At 54.2% G+C, this 17,277-nt stretch overlaps 1 protein-coding gene across 2 annotated transcripts in view; it reads left to right on the forward strand.

The window, feature by feature from the left end:
* The window catches only part of KCNH2 (potassium voltage-gated channel subfamily H member 2), an 83,838-nt gene that overhangs the window by 44,865 nt on the left and 21,696 nt on the right, over positions 1-17,277 (forward strand). For both annotated transcript variants that reach the window (XM_079996407.1, XM_079996406.1), the window contains exon 6: positions 16,021-16,446. In XM_079996407.1, the coding sequence (XP_079852533.1) occupies positions 16,021-16,446 (426 nt within the window). The remainder of the gene's footprint in view (positions 1-16,020; positions 16,447-17,277) is intronic.

Raw genomic sequence — 17,277 nt, forward strand, 5'->3', positions numbered from 1 at the left:
CTGATCTGCGTCCAACTGTTGCTCCCAAATATTTATGTGACACCAGCTGGACACTCAGTGATGCGAGACCCAGCCGGCCGATGCCACAGGGAGCCATAGATCCCTATGCGCGTGGAGGGGGCTGGGTGAGGGGACCCCTGCTGCCCCCCTCCCCAGGCAGAAGAACTGCTTTGGGGTTGCAGAGGAAAGGGGGAGTGAAGAGTTTGGGGGTTCAGGATGAAGGCTTTTGGGGAGGGCAGCTGGGCAGGTCATTCTCTGGAGCAGAAAGTCTTATTACTACCTCATCATTACTGATTGGTATTATTTATTACTGCCTTGTTATTATTAGTGTCTTATTAGTGGACATGCCATGAGGGTGGGGAGGGGGCTTCAAATACCGCCCCCCCCCACCATGAAAAACAGAGGAGGGACGTTGGCGCTGTTTTGTTGCAGAAGTGAGGCATGTCTTCCGAGACCATCCCTGCCTCTTTGGGTGCTGTTCAGCTACATCCTACTCAGTGTAGGTGCATTGAAACCAATGGACCTCTCTTCATAGAATCATAGAGTTGGAAGAGACCCCAAGGGCCATCGAGTCCAACCCCCTGCCAAGCAGGAAACACCATCAGAGCACTCCTGACATATGGTTGTCAAGCCTCTGCTTAAAGACCTCCAAAGAAGGAGACTCCACCACACTCCTTGGCAGCAAATTCCACTGTCAAACAGCTCTTACAGTCAGGAGGTTCTTCCTAATGTTTAGGTGGAATCTTTTTTCTTGTAGTTTGGAACCATTGCTCCGTGTCCGCTTCTCTGGAGCAGCAGAAAACAACCTTTCTCCCTCCTCTATGTGACCTCCTTTTATATATTTGAACATGGCTATCATATCACCCCTTAACCTCCTCTTCATCATGGTCATTAATTTAAATGGGTCTACTCTGAGCAGAGATTTGCTGAATGTTGCCTTTAGTGTCAGTGCGTGCAAACTGGAAGGGGAAGTGAGACACTGTGCATTAAAGTTCCTTTTAGCCCCCCATGGCTGGCGATGAATCCTGCACACACATCACCATGCAGTCCAAATGTGTTGCTAAACCTTTTTTTTTGGGGGGGGGGAGTCTTGGTTCCCCTCCTCCTTAGTGTCTCTCTTCCTTTCCCTGATGTAACCCTTCCAGCCACCTGGCTCTCTGGATCTTCACGTGTGATCAGATCCTGCCCCCCCCCCCCGGTTCTCCAGAGTCCGTCCCCCCCTTCACTTAATGGGCAGCTCCAGCAGACTGTGCCTTGTGCCGGGGGCTACCATCTTGCAGGGAGGCCGACATTCATCTTTTGGACATGACCAAGCAGCTGCTTTAGTGGGGAACGGCGGGAGCAGTTACTGGGGAGGGGGCTGAAAAAGTGCCCCCTCCCACCATGGCTCTATCTACATTGCTTTATTGTGATACACTTTGTGGAGGGAGGGAGACTGATGGTGTGAGGACCTGCGTGATGCTTATGCTGCTCCTAATATAGCTCTGTTAAGCTTTATTTTTAAAAATAATAATAATATTTATTAAAGTTTTAAATGTTACAAAAGGAGAAAGAGATAATTCCAAATTAAATAAAAACTTAACAACACATCACAATAAAGAAAGAAGAGAATAGAAAAAAATAAATAAATTATAAAAAAAGAAAAATAGAAACAATTAAAAAACACAACAAACCTTCCCATAACTTATCTTTCATTTGCTTGTTTCCTTGACCTCCTCGCACCTCCCTTTTTTGTATTCTAGTTCGGTTAGCTATTTCAGCAAATCCTTTCCATCTTTCCCAATTTTTATCCTATAATTTATCTTAATATAATGTAACTTTACCTTTCCTCCTTTCATCCATTAACAATCTATTTTTACTTAACCCTTTATAATATTTCCGCTAAAGCCACATAACTTCATTCCAGCCTCCTTCTAACATTCCTTAATTTTACAATGTTTCTGTAAATAAATTTCTTCCAATCTTCTTCCACTGACTCTTCTCCCTGGTCTCGGATTCTGCCAGTCATTTCCGCCAGTTCCATGAAGTCCATCACCTTCATCTGCCATTCTTCCCGGGTGGGTAGATCTTGTGTCTTCCAATACTTTGCAATAAGTATTCTTGCTGCTGTTGTGGCATACATAAAGAAAGTTCTATCCTTCTTTAACACCAATTGGCTGACCATGCCCAGGAGAAAGGCCTCTGGTTTCTTCAGAAAGGTATATTTAAATACCTTTTTCATTTCATTGTAGATCATTTCCCAGAAAGTCTTAATCCTTGGGCATGTCCACCAAAGGTGAAAGAATGTGCCTTCAGTCTCTTTACATTTCCAATAGCTCTGTTAAGCTTTAGATCACAGGGGGTTGGACTAGATGGCCCTTGGGGGTCCTTTGAAAACCTACAATTCTAAGATTTTTTTTAATAAAAAAAATATGTATTTAATTTGTGTGCTGCCAGTAGGCTAGGCATTTTGCTGTGGGGGTTTGATGGTAGCCGCCCCCCACCTGGTGGCTTCCAGATGCTTTGGGCAACAGTTTCCGCCCGTCCCGGCCAGGTCCACATCTGGAGCACAGCTGTTGCAAGTGGCGGCCCCAGACGTCTGGAGAGGCAGGACACTTGTCCTTGCGGTTTGGGGACCCTTTGACTGGGAGCCACTTCGGAACTAACTTTGGTTTGGGAACATCGTAATAGCAAAAAATAGCCGTAAAAATGTCTGCTCAGAATTGGGGGCGCAGGAAGCTGCCTTCTCCCGAGTCCGGCTCTGGGGCCAGGCCAGTCCAGCATCACCTATGCTGACCGGCAGCAATGGCTCCCCTGGGTTTTGGACAGGGGTCTCTCTCCCAGCCCTACCTGGGGTGCCCTTCTGCATGCCAAGCAGGTGTTCTGCCACGGAACTCTGGCCCTTGAGATCTTTCCAGAGATTTCTTTGCTTGCTTGCTTGTGACCCGGAAACTACAACTAATCCAGAATGAGGCAGTGACTGGGAGCGGCCGCCGAGACCATATAACACCGGTCTTGAAAGACCTACATTGGCTCCCAGGACATTTCCGAGTATAATTCAAAGTGTTGGTGCTGACCTTGAAAGCCCTAAACGGCTTCGGTCTAGTATACCTGAAGGAGCGGCTCCGCCCCCATTGTTCTGCCCGGACACTGAGGTCCAGCGCCGACGGCCTTCTGGCGGTTCCCTCACTGCGAGAAGTCAAGTTACAGGGAACCAGGCAGAGGGCCTTCTCGGTGGTGGCACCCGCCCTGTGGAACGCCCTCCCACCAGAAGTCAAAGAGATAAACAACTACCAAACTTTTAGAAGACATCTGAAGGCAGCCCTGTTTAGGGAAGCTTTTAATGTTTGATATATTACTGTACAGTGGTACCTTGGGTTACATAGGCTTCAGGTTACATACGCTTCAGGTTAAAGACTCCACTAACCCAGAAATAGTACCTCGGGTTAAGAACTTTGCTTCAGGATGAGAACAGAAATTGTGCTCTGGCGGCACAGCGGCAGCAGGAGGCCCCATTAGCTAAAGTGGTGCTTCAGGTCAAGAACAGTTTCAGGTTAAGAACGGACCTCTGGAACGAATTAAGTACTTAACCTGAGCTATCACTGTATTTTAATACTTTGTTGGAAGCCACCCAGAGTGGCTGGGGAAGCCCAGCCAGATGGGCGGGGTATAAATAATAAATTATTATTATTATTATTATTATTATTATTATTATTATTATTAGTTGTTGGGGTCCCAGTTGGACCCCCTGCTCTTATGGTTAGCTCTCCTCCCTTGGAGGTTTCCAAGCAGAGCCTGGGATGCTTTCGTTGCGATTCCTGCCTTGTGGGGGCTCGGACTCGGTGTCCCTTGGCATCCCTTCTGGTTCCAGGGGTCTCTCAGTGGAGTCTCCCTTGTGGGAGAGCTTTAAACAGAGGTCCATTGGCCAGCGGTCAGGGATTTGCCAGCTGCCATTCCTGCCTTGCTGGGTCTAGATGGCCGCTTGGGGTCCCTCCCAAGTCTATGGTTCTGTCCTTCTGCAAGAGGCAGGGTGTGGGGAGGGTCTGGGTCTGGTCTGCTCCCATGTGGACTCTGCCCCCTAGGCCAGGAGCAGGACAGAGGGGCTGGTGAGAAGAGACGGTGTTTCCCCCAGCCCTCCATCTCCCACCTTGAAGTTGGAACCAGTTCAAGCTCTGTGAGGTTTGCATGTGTCCAGGCAAACCTCTTCAAGATGCCCCCCACTCGGGATTTGGCACATTGCACAAGGCAAAGACACGCCCCCCCCAGGTCCGAAAAGTGCGCCTGGAGAAGCAATTTCATTTCATATATATATATATTATATATCTCCAGTTCCTGTGTCTCCCGCTTTGTTCTGCAAGGAGGTCTCTCCCCCCCCCCCCCATTTAAATCCCCACAATTTATTATGGGTGTTATTTATTAAATTTTCACCCGGAGTTTTCAGGGTGCTCCACAGCACAAAAACACAGAATGAAACCACAAGGGACACAATAAAAACAAGAACAAAACAAACCCGTAACTTCCCCCTCTTACAAAGACATTGAAAAGGACATAGGCTGTTGCTCAGCCAAAGATCTGGCTGAAGAGGAATGCTTTCGCACAGAAACCCTGTGGGGTAGGCTAATATAATAATAATAATAATAATAATAATAATAATAATAATAATAATAATGGTCTGAGAGGCAGTGACTGGCTGCAGGTCACACCCAGGGATCTTCATGGCTGAGAGGCGGAATTTGAACCCTGGTCTCCCAGGACCTAGTCCATGACTCTAACCCCTACACCACACTGTCTCTCTCACTGATTTCCTCAGAGCTCAGTCCTTGGCCTTCCCTCTCTTCTCCCCTGGGGAGCCCTGCAGCCAAAGCCCTCCTTGGGGGGCGCTGGGAGTGTGGGGTGCTGCCCCCCAGCCTAGCCAGGTAGCCCTCCAGCCCCTTAGGAAACCCCCCTTCTGTCACCCGCAGGCTCTGGGTTCGAGAAAGGCTCCAGCACGCCCCCTGCTGCTGCTTTGCCTGAACTGTGAATCCTGGAATGAAAGGCGCAAGCAGAAGGAAGCACTTTGCACAGCCGGCCTGTCTTCCAGGATTTTGCCCAGTCCTCTTTTAAAGCCAGCCGGCTTGGTCGCCATCACTGCCCCCTGTGGCAGGGAGTTCCGTAGTTGAACTCTGTGCCCTGGGATGGGCAGGCAGAGGCAGTCCTCTGTTCCCTTTCTCCCTGATGCTCCACCAACCATGGCAGCTGAATTCAAGAGGCCTCACTGGGGTGCAGCTCTAGGCTTTCTCACTCTGCTCGCACTCAGAGGCACTCTCTTCTTCCCGAGTCAAGCCCTTGCGTGGAAAGCGGGTTCCGGAGCTGAGCTCTGTGCCACCCCCAACGTTACGAAGAGGGCAAAGGCCCCACTTGACCAGCCCTGTGAGGCCAGGGGCACAGGCTGGGGGGCAAGAAATGGGGGGCAGCTTGCTTGCGGGGGGAGGGGACTCCGGGAAAGACCATGCTGTGCCCCTGCACTTGCCCTGCCCCCTCATCTTCCCCCCTTCCTTCCTATGTTCAGCTGTGGGGCATTTCAACAGAGAGGCAGTGTTGCCTAGTGGTTAGAGCACTAGGCTCAAGTCCCCACTCAGCCATGGGTGGCCTTGGCAGGGGCAGTCGCTGCCTCACCGCCTAACCTACCTCACAGGGTTGTTGTAAGGATAAGGGAGGAAGCAGGAACACACTGGCCACCTTGAGCTCCCTGCAGGGACCCCCAGGGGCTATCTAGTCCAACCCCTTGTGAAATGTAAGAAATAAATAAATAAAGTTTTGCTGTGCCCACAGCAGACAAGGAGCAACAGAAGCAGGCAGAAAGAGGGCAGAGGACGCCAGGGGGCTTGTTCAAAGGAGCCCCCCCCCCAAGTGTGGGTCATTTTGACTGCCCTCAGTTTCCAAACCAGCCCCTCTCTCTCTCTCTCTCTCTCTCTCTCTCTCTCTCTCTCTCTCTCTCTATATATATATATATATATATATATTTCAATTTCAGGTGCTAAATGTCAGGTACGGACTGTGGTTTTTTCCTGGGGGGACGCTGGGGTACTCATTCCCCAAAACAGTTTATGAATCTAAGTTTGGCCTCACTGAGGGGCAGTATTTCAATATGAGTAGGAAAATGAGAGCACCTCTCAACATTTTTTTAGGGGGGGAAAGCACTGGGTTTGGAGGAGCCTCTTCAGCACAGAGGAAGCAATGCAGTGGAAGTGAACGATGCCCTGGGGGGGGGGATCCCACAGAGAATGGCCCCTCCCAGGCCACCACCCAGGGGTCAGTGGAATCCCCAAGAAGGACCCAGCCCCACTGATCAAGAGGGTCCGTCAGAAAGGCTTTAGCCAGCTGGTCTGTTTCAGTTCCTCTGGTGAGCTGGCGATAGGCCTGCATGTTCAGGAAGCAGGCGAATGAGCTCCTTGGAAGTCTGTTCCCCTGGTGCAAGCTGTGCCAAGGACCCCCCCCCCGAACCCGCCTGGGCAAGGCAGCCGCCCTCAGTCTCCACTTCTGTAAAATGGGAAGAGGAGCCCCGTGTCGCCAGGAGGGGCCTGACCAAGGCTGCAGGTTCAAGGGGTTCCAGAGGATGGATGCCGTTCCAATCCTCATATTCTCAGGGAGGGCTAGATCGGGTTAGTGCCAATTTTGCGCCACCCACAAGTGTGTTTTGCAACTCCTGCATTCCTCCATCTTCCTGCCATCTCCCTGGCTCAGGCACTCAGGAAATCAGCCGTAGAGTTGTAGAGGGGCTGGCAAGGGTCATCTAGCCCAGCCCCCCAGATAGAGAGACGGCCTTCCCAGGGCGCCCCTTCGACTGTCCAAAGGCTCCCTGCCCCCCCATCAAGATATTCCTAATTAATTGATCAGGAATTCTGCAGCAAGAATGCCCAACGGTGCCTTGGGGTCTGGAAATGTGCATTTTTAATCAAATACAGCTGGCGCTTTTTTCCAGGCTGCTGAATCCTGTCCAATGGCAGATCCTCCTGTCAGGGATTCTTCAGCTGCAGTTCCTGCGCTGCACGGGGTTGGGATGGATGAGCCCTGGGGGGCCCTTCCAACTCGACAAACCTGTGCTTCTTTGATTGTATTGGGGGGGGAGACTCTGGAGTGGGCAACCTGAGTGGGGGGGGGTGTCTCTAAGCCATGGAGAAAGAGACCTGGTGAACTGGACTCTGCCAGGTTGTTTGGGGGGGGGGTAAGGGGGGTGTCCTGCAAACCTTTCGTGAGTGAGTTTGATTCAGAGAACCTTCTTTCAAGGAACATGCCCCTCCCAAAAAATACATCCAGCCATAGCCAAGCAGAGCCCCCTGCTAAGACGCCTGGAGGTGCTGACCCCTCTCTGAGCTGTCTTCCGGTCTGGAGGGGGCTCTGGAGGGACCCCCCCCCCAAAAAGGCCATTTCCAAAAATGAGTTAGGTGGAAGACCTGGGAAAAGAGATGCATCACACACACACAGTCATGGCTCCCCCCTCTCCCTTTGTCTCTCTTGTGGGGAGGGAGGAGAGATTGCTCCTTCCTCCCCCCTCACCCCCCCACACTCCCCCTGTCCAGCTTTGCCTTGCTTTCCCAGCAAAGGCCAATATTTTGTCCCAATTTGGTGCCCAAAGGAGGCCAGTTAATTTTAGCGCATCTCTCCTCAGCCTGGGTGGCCCCCTCCCCCTTGGACCTATGCCCCCTCCCTCGCTAAAAATGGAACTGGAGCAGACAGGGAACATTTTGGCAGCCCTTGAAGAGACAGCTCAGCCCAGGAAAGGACCCCCCCACACAAGAGGGCCCCCCAGCTTCATCCTACAAGTGGGCCCCAAACCCCTGAGAAAAGATCTGTGGGGGGGGGCTCTCATGACCCCCCCTGCCTGAAACCCTGGAGAACCAAGGGGGCCTCGCTCCACACCCCCATACCTGCCCCCTTGTTCCTGCATCCTTTTAGACCAGCGGTTCTCCACCTGTGGGTCAACAGATGTGGTTGGACTACAACTCCCATCGTCCCTGAGCTCTGGCCTTGCTAGCTAGGGGTGATGGGAGTTGTAGTCCAACAACATCTGGGGACCCACAGGTTGAGAAAGGCTGTTTTACACTGACTGGAGGGGGTGAGGGGGGCACCATACCACTGAATGTGCCAAGCCCACCCCCTCCCTCATCAGACCACATTTTGTGGACACTCCATGAAACTGAACGTGAGAAAATCCAGCACCAATAAAAGAAAGCCCTCCTTCCCTCTGAGTTTAACTATGGAACTCCCTGCCACAGGAGGCAGTGAGGGCCAGCAACCTGGATGGATTGGAAAGAGGGTTCAAGAAGATTCCTGCATTGCAGGGGTTGGGCTGGATGACCTTTGGGGTCCTTCCCAACGCTACAATTCCACGATTTTAAGTTCATGGATGAGGAGGCGGCTTTCAAGGCCTGCTAGCCAGGATGGCTCTACTCTGCTTCTGGATGGTGGTGGCTGGAAACGGCAGGCGGGGAGAGCGTGGCTCTCATGCTTGGATCCTGCTTAGAGGCTTCTCAAAAGGATCCGCTTGGCACTGTGAGAACAGAATGCCGGACTAAAAGGACCCACCGCTGACCCCATCCAGCCGGTTCTTCAGGGGGTACTCTCATTCCTCGGGTTACAGACGTTTCAAGTTGTGTTTTTTGGGGTTGCGGACTGCCGAAACCCCGAAGTACTGGAACAGGTTACTTCCGGGTTTCAGCGATCACACTTTGCGCATGCGCAGAAGCGCCGAATCGCAACCCGAGCGTCCACTGTGCTTAGGCTCTTATGGAAACCGCAGGAGGGGAGCGTTGTTCCTGTGGCTGCTTCCCGGACGGGGCCTCTGGTTGGCCTCTGCGAGAAGAGGATGATGGGCTTGGGGAGCCATTAAGAACCTCGGAAGAACCACTGGCAAGCCATTAGGAACATCGGGAAGAAGCTTCAGGCCGCAAGAGCTGTTCCGGTGCAAGATGGACGGGGTGGACGCTCCTTCCTTGCGGTTTTTGAGCAGAGGCTGGATGGCCATCGGCCCTGGATGCCTTTCAGGGGGTTGGTCTGGATGACCCCTGGGGTCCCTTCCAACACTGTGGTTCTGTAAGAGTCTGTTGCGTTGAGCCAAGGGCCCAGCTGGGAGCCTGAGCCAGCAAGGCTCTCCTTAGTCTTACCTTCCCCCTCAGTGGCTCTCAGCCAGCCGGGATAAGGGGAGGGTGGCTCTGGGGGTCGGATCCTGCCTGTGGGTTTCTTCGTAATGGGCCAGCCCAGATGAGAAGAGGAGGCAGGGCCAGATGGGCCATTTTCACCATTTCTCTGCCAGCCGTTCCTCGCACACTCAGGAACACTTATTTATTCATGGGAGGCTTTCGAAAGTGCCCTCTTGGAAAAGTATCGCGTCCGCATCAGACTATTTGAACGCAATCCCATTGGATTTGGAATATAAGCCGTGGGTTTTTGAAAGAACTAATGACAGCGAAGTTCAGATAATAAAAGCATATGTGCTGTAAGGCAGCTCATAAAAAGAAGTTTAAAATAAACATCAGGAAAGGAGGTCTGGGAAGTCAAGAAGAAGGAAAATTGCACACAACAATGTTTTGGAATCTTTTTGGAGATTTGATAAAAATGATAGGTCTAGAAAGCAACCCACGGGGTCCGCAGCATGGCAGGGGGGCTGAGACCACAGGACCCACCCCCTCGGGCAAGCCCACAGGCCAGTCTCCCCCAACCAGGCACTGCCAGGGGGCCTAGTGGTTAGAGTGCTGGGCTGGGACCTGGGAGAGGAGGGTTTGAATCCCCAGGGGGTGACCTTGGAGTCAGTTGCCATCTCTTGGGGGGGTTGTGAGGGTGGAATGGGGAGGAGGGGAGCCATGTGACCCCCTGGAGATCCTTTGAAGATAAAGGTAGCATATAAAGATAAATAATAATAATAACAACAACAAGGCACCCTTCCACATCCTCCTCCTTGGCACCTGCCGCCCCTCCTGCCTCAGTTTCCCTGCTGCTGAAAGCAGACCTGAGCATGCGGAAGCAGGAACCATGATGTTCCACCTATCCGTTCCTCTATTTGTTGTTGTTGTTTAGTCATTTAGTCGTGTCCGCCTCTCTGTGACCCCCTGGACCAGAGCACGCCAGGCACTCATGTCTTCCACTGCCTCCCGCAGTTTGGTCAAACTCACGCTGGTAGCTTCGAGAACACTGTCCCACCATCTCGTCCTCTGTCGCCCCCTTCTCCTTGTGCCCTCCATCTTTCCCAACATCAGGGTCTTTTCCAGGGAGTCTTCTCTTCTCCTGAGGTGGCCAAAGTATTGGAGCCTCAGCTTCAGGATCTGTCCTTCCAGTGAGCACTCAGGGCTGATTTCCTTCAGAATGGAGAGGTTTGATCTTCTTGCAGTCCATGGGACTCTCAAGAGTCTCCTCCAGCACCAGAATTCAAAAATAAAGGTGGTATATAAAGATAAATAATAATAACAACAACAAGGCACCCTTCCACATCCTCCTCCTTGGCACCTGCCACCCCTCCTGCCTCAGTTTCCCTGCTGCTGAAAGCAGACCTGAGCATGCGGAAGCAGGAACCACAATGTTCCACCCATCCGTTCCTCTATTTATTATTTGCTTATTAAAACCATTTAGGGGTCACTTTCTGTCCAAGGATTCCAAAGTGTCTTGCAGAATAAAGTAACAACACTAAACTGTTAACTACCTATAAACGCAAGTGTTAAAATATCAGGGGCAGATGGGAAGGGAGCCCGAGAAGGAAAACTCTGATCCTGAACCTCCACTGTCCTGGGGGGAGAAGAGAAGGCTCACCAGAAAGCCCCACAGAAACCCAGAGTCCCACGTCTGGCTCGGCTTTCCTTTGGGCCGCATCAGCGAGGCTGAGAAAGGGGGGCTTGTCATCTGGGCAGCCCCCACGCACACGGCCCAGCCTTGCGCCCAGGAAGGTCACTCTGGGCTGCTCCCACAGCGGTTTGGCTTCACCCCTGGAAGCGCACTCCATTGTCTCTGGAGGCAGATGGATCATAGAATTGTAGAGCTGGGTGGGACCCCTGGTGGGCATCCAGTCCAACCCTCTCAGTGCAGGAATCTCATTGAAAGCCTCCATGACAGGCTGCCATCCAACCTCCAACCTTCCATCCCACCGTTGAGCAGCAATTCCTGCCAGCAAGTCCTTCCTGAGGTTGAGTCAGAATGACAACAACAACAACAACCTTATTAAAATATACAGTGGTACCTCGGGTTAAGTACTTAATTGGTTCCGGAGGTCCGTTCTTAACCTGAAACTGTTCTTAACCTGAAGCACCACTTTAGCTAATGGGGCCTCCTGCTGCCGCGCAATTTCTGTTCTCATCCTGAAGCAAAGTTCTTAACCCGAGGTACTATTTCTGGGTTAGCGGAGTCTGTAACCTGAGGCGTCTGTAACCCGAGGTACCACTGTGCATGAAAGCTCAAGAAGCAGCAACAAGCATGCTCAGAGCACTTTTGATGTGCAAAGTCCCTTTGGGGTGGAGAGGTTCCTTTGTACATCCAGCCTGCCAGGTAGGCCAGCTGCAGATCCTGTTTCCGATGGGAAAAGCAGTTTGACTCCCTTGGGAAGGGGAGGATTGTGTGTGTGTGTGTGTGTGTGTGTGTGTGTGTGTGTGTGTGATCGTTTAGCTGCAGTTCCTGCAATGGGGGGGGGGGGACACGACTAGATGGCTCTTGGGGGAACCTTCCCAGTCAACAGTTATATCATTTGATGAGTCTCTCATTTCAGAAGGCGGTGGAGTCTCCTTCCTTAGGTCAGTTGGGGTTCTTCGGCTGCGATTCCTGCCCTTCAGGGGGTCGGGCTGGCTGACCCCCAGGTCCCCTTCCCACAGCTCTTATGATTCTATAGTTAGGAGGGACTTTCCCCCCAGGAGGTGGGGAGGCAAATTCCTTCCCCTACAGGATATACTTTGACTCGCTTGCTTGAGCAATCAAACGACATCACATTTCTGCAGGGGCGGGGGGGGGCTCTTTGTGGCCTGCTCAGCTCCTGAAAGCCCTGCTGAAAAATCTTTTTTGTGTGTCTCCCCCCCCCCCCAGCATTAGAACTCTCTCACACACACGCCAGCCTGTCTGGTACCAAAATAACTGTGCGCAAACACACACAAGGTGGGTGGGGAGCGAGGCTTGGCGTGTCTTGCCTGGCGGGGAGGGCTTTCTCCTGCCCCGCCAAGGGGGCCTGTTTTGGGGAGGGGAGAGAGGATGCCCACGCAGCTGCCAGGGCTGCCACCCTCCTCCTCTCCCCCGGGGGCCAGGCTCCTCCGGTGCCTTGGCAGTGCCAGGGGGGCATCTACCAACCCGTCCGCCCTGGCGAAGGGTTAACGGCTGGGGAGGCTGACCAGCCTGGCTCCTTCTGGCGCTGGGAGACAGAGAGCAGGGCAGGCTGGGTAAAATTTCCGCCCCAATAATTTTCCAGCCTGCCTGCCTCTCTCTCTCTCTCTCTCTCTCTCTCTCTCTCTCTGCCGCCTTGCCCGCCTCCCCAACATCCGAGCCTGGCAGCCGCTCTGGGTGGCTGCTTTGCCCGCTCCCTGCGCCCCCTCCGCAAGGGGCTCCTCCTCAGGCCGGCAGCATGCCCAGCGCCCCAGGCACCAGAGGGTCGCCCGCCCCCTGCCCTCTGGGTGCCCCCCACCGGGCACACAGCTGGGGCTGAGCACCATGCGGGCAGCAGTGCCTTCGCAAGAGGATGCTGGCTTCCCTCCTGCAGCTGCTCCAGGATTTCTCGGGCCCCCCTGCCGCTGCCGCCACCACTGCCCCCCAGCCCGGAGCGCCCCCCATGCCTGGGGCTTCCCTGTGTGGCACCTGCCTGTGCCTGGACAGCGGCAGCGGCGCCCACGCCAGAGCCAGGGCCCAGGATGGGGAGCAGGGTGACAAGGTAGGCGCTTTCCCCTGGGGGGGGGGAGGAGGGGAGGGTCTTCATTTGTCCTCCGTGGGGCAGAAGCGGGAGGGTGGGGTCCCCTCTCTGGTTTATTTATGGAAGGAATAGGTGCTGGGGGGCTGAGTTATCACTAAACTGGGGTGCATGGGGCAGGACTTCTTCAGGCAGCAAATAGTTAAACGGTGGAACTCCCTCCCACAAGAGGGGTGGGTGGCTTTGGAGCCATAGAGTTGGAAGGGACCCCTGAGGGTCCTCTAGTCCACCCCCTGCAAGGCCGGAATCTAAACTTTTCCCTTTTCTTGCGAGGAATCCTATTCAGAATCAGGGAATTTCCCTTTGAAACAGGGAAACGTTGACAGCTATGAGCAGTCTCTTTTGTAGTTCTTACGGCTGCATAGAGGGAGGCTCACTCTTTATATGCTCAGAGGCACTCTTGGCTGCGGTGTGGACTCAGCTTTGGGGCTGAGCTAGGGGAGAGTGAGGTGGCCAGACGCCAAGGGATCCGAGTTCAAAAGCCGCTTGGAGCTGCTGTTCAGGACGGTGGGTTTGCGAGGGTCCCCCAGCATCCCACTGCGCTTTGCTGGGGAGAGGGGCTTGGGTGTGGGGCTGAGGATGAAAGGGAGCGGAGTGACCCCCCCATCCACCTTCAGCCCTTCCTCCTTCCTGGTGGGGGGGGGGCAGAAGGGGGCCTGGGGGGGCACCCGCTCTGGCGCTTTGTGGAGCAGAGGGTCAGGTGGGGCAAAGCTGTTTGGTTGCACATTCTTCCTTGGGGAGCTTTGAGCTTACGTAAGTCTTCTGAGGTTACACCGTCACGTGGGAAAGGCGCTCTGTGTGTGCTCAGAGGCACTTGCTTGATGTTTTTTGTCATTTTTAAAACATCGCTGCGGTTTAGGACTCTGCTGTGGCCCTGAGAACATCTCTGGGCTGGGATCCCATTCCGATGGGGGTGCAGGTGCTGCCTTGTGGGTTGGGAGGGGGCTTCAGGTGGGGGGGGAGTCAATGAAGAACAGACCAGCACCCAGCAGCACGGAGGTCCCCAGCTGATGGGCTGGAGAGACACCTGGGGTCTTAGCAGTTCCCCACCAGAGAGGTTAGGGGGCTTCTGGGCTGCTTTGATGTCTCCCTGAACAAGGGTTTCTCCCTGCTCCTAGCAGAGTGGGGGGCGCTGTTGTGTGTGGTGGGTTGCACTGCAGAGAGAGGAAGACACTCTGCCTATGCTCAGAGGCACTCTTGCTGTGTCCCATGTTCCAGCTCTGACTGAGAGCATAGCAAGGAGGATGTCTTTGGGTTGTCTTGGGCTCACCTGAAGTGACAGAGCAACGCAGGGAAAGGGTCTCCCCAGAGCAGAAATTGTGGAGGGGCTCCTTGCGGGCAAGAACTCACATAGAGGAGGGAGAAAGGTTGTTTTCTGCTGCTCCAGAGAAGCGGACACGGAGCAATGGCTCCAAACTACAAGAAAGAAGATTCCACCTAAACATTAGGAAGAACTTCCTGACAGTAAGAGCTGTTTGACAGTGGAATTTGCTGCCAAGGAGTGTGGTGGAGTCTCCTTCTTTGGAGGTCTTTAAGCAGAGGCTTGACAACCATATGTCAGGAGTGCTCTGATGGTGTTTCCTGCTTGGCAGGGGGTTGGACTCAGTGGCCCTTGTGGTCTCTTCCAACTCTATGATTCTACGATTCAGTCTCCACATGCCAGTGACCCAGTTTGAAATGGGTGGCCAGTGGTTTGCCCATTTCATGAGCCAAAGCCTGGCCAGGAAGTGGGGGTGCAGCGGCGGCACCCATTTTTAAATTTTGGGCTGCACAAGAACAACCCCAAAGGCTCCTGCTCATGATTTCCAGTGGGTCTACTCTGAGTAAGACAACCACCCATGTCAAGGCAGCCATACTGAATTTGTAGGTTCCCCTGAGGATGTGCAGAGTGCTTCGTTGTCACCATGTCGTGACCAGAGCCAAATTCAACCTTGCCCTCCCCCCCCCAAGATCACAAGGGTGGTACTCAGCACCCTTTAGCTAAGCAGCATGGTCTGGAGCCTTTTGGGGAGAGTCTGCCAGGGTCAGGGGAGGTGCCCCGGGGGGGGTGGCAGCTTGAGGGGCGGGGGCAAGAGGCCCGTTTTCAGGACGCTCCATTCCTGGGACTTTTGGCAGAGGGGCCAGAGGTGGCTGTGCAGCTGCTGCCCCCCTCTCCAGCTGCTGACACCCCCCCCCCACTTCAGAGCCAGGAGGAATTAGCTGTCCTGCCCGTCTGGAGGGCACCCTGGCATGGGATGGCCAGGAAGGTTATAAATAGAAGGTGCTCCTGGGGCAGCCGGCTGGGGAATCGGAGGCAGCAGCAGCAGGGAAGGGGGGCGCAGCAAAGCATGCTGGGAACAAATAGCTCAGGGTCTCCCTGGGTGGGGGAGCAAGCAGCTGGCTCTCCCCCCACCCCGTTTGTGGTGTGTGTCTCCCCACCTTAGCCTGAGACAGCTGGCAGGAGGAGGAGGAAAGAGGTGCTGAATCTGCCAGCGATGCTTCAGCTCCCGGGTTGGACTAGATGGCCCTTAGGGGTCCCTTGCAAAGCCTGCAGTTCCTTGAAGGGGGACTGAGGCCCACGGCTGCATCGCCCACGGAGACTAGGTGTGGGGACCCCTCTCCTTATTCCACAGAGGCCATCCTGGGGTGAGGAGAAGGAGGCAGAAGGGATGGCAGAATTGCAGAGCTTTGAGGGAACCCCAGGGGCCATCCAGCCCAACCCCCGGGCAGAGCAGGAATCTCAGCTCAAGGATCCTTGGCATGAGGCTGCCCAACCAGCCAAGTCATGGTCTCTTTACTGAGCTGCTGTCTTTTCTCCTTCAGCTTCTCAGTGTGTGTGGCAGGGGGGTGCTGTTCCGGCCTCCCGGGCCTGGATCCATCACTACTGCGGTCCCTCCCTGCAGCCAGGCCACGGCCTCTGTCACATCTTATCGGGAGAGCAGGGCCTGGTGAGAGAATCACAGAACTGTAGGGTTGGAAGGGTCCCCCAAAGGTCATCCAGTCCAACCCCCTGCGGCGCATGAATCGCAACCAAAGTGTTCCTGACGGATGGGCATGGAAGCTGACTCTGTTGGGGTCACTGGGTGGCACCTTTCCCGGGGGTGTGTGATTCTGCCTCTCTCTCTGATGGCCCCCGTGTCCCTTCCCTCCGTCCCCAGGTCCTGTCTCTGGGCGCTGACGTCCTCCCGGAGTACAAGCTGCAGGCGCCCCGCATCCACAAGTGGACCATCCTTCACTACAGCCCCTTCAAGGCGGTCTGGGATTGGCTGATCCTGCTGCTGGTCATCTACACGGCCATCTTCACGCCCTACTCGGCCGCCTTCCTGCTGCACGACCGGGAGGAGCAGGCGCGCCGCTTCTGCGGCTACTCCTGCAGCCCCCTCAACGTGGTCGACCTCATCGTGGACATCATGTTCATCATCGACATCCTCATCAACTTCCGCACCACCTACGTCAACTGCAACGAGGAGGTGGTCAGCCACCCGGCCAAGATCGCCATCCACTACTTCAAGGGCTGGTTCCTCATCGACATGGTAGCCGCCATCCCCTTCGACCTGCTCATCTTCGGCTCCGGCTCCGAGGAGGTACAGTCGCAAAAAGCCCGGCGTTTCGGCGCCGCTCCTCTTTGCAAGGGCTCTTTGAGCAGCCGCCAGGTCATGGAATGTCCCCCAGCACTCTTCCTGCTCCGGGGGAAGGCGAGGGCATTAGAAAGCGGAGGGTTTGGTTTCTGTGAAAAGGATGGGCAGTGCCTTCAGTGGCTGCAGGACAGGCAGGAATTCAACAGATGCAGACTTTCCCTAGACATCCTAGGAGAAGGAAGCGTCCAGCTGTCAGATCTCTGTCTGTCATGGAAAGGGCCTGAACTCTTATCTACATAGAAAGTTTGGAAGTGGGGACTGCAGAGGGTGGGGGGCAGATGGCAGGTAGCCCCTCCAGGTAGCTGTGGATGGAGAAGGAGAGAAGGACAAGTCCCAGGCTCAACCCCCAATGGCCTCAGGATTCATGGCAGATGAAAGAAAGTCCTTCATGCAGTGTAAACTACGGAACTCTCTGCCACTGGAGGCAGGGATGGCCACCAATGTGGATGGCTTTAAAAGAGGATTGGACAAATTCATGGAGAAGGAGAGGGTCGTCAATGGCTACCAGCCATCATGGCTGGAGGCCCCACTGCTTCTGAATCCTAGTTGCTGGAAACCACTGGAGAGAAGAGGGCTCTGGGGCTCAGATCCCGCTTGTGGGTTTCTGGCTGACCACTGTGAGAACAGGGTGCTGGACCTGATGGGCAGTTGGCCGGATCCAGCAGGCTCTTCTCAGGTTCTTATTATCCCCTGCCTAAACCCTGGAGGGGCATTGCTGGCAGTCAGTGCAGGCGACCTGGAGCAGCCGGATGGGCTGTGTGGTAGGATGCAGTTTTG

The sequence above is a fragment of the Podarcis cretensis genome, assembly GCF_951804945.1.
Source record: "Podarcis cretensis genome assembly, chromosome: 12".
Taxonomy (NCBI): Eukaryota; Metazoa; Chordata; class Lepidosauria; order Squamata; family Lacertidae; genus Podarcis; species Podarcis cretensis.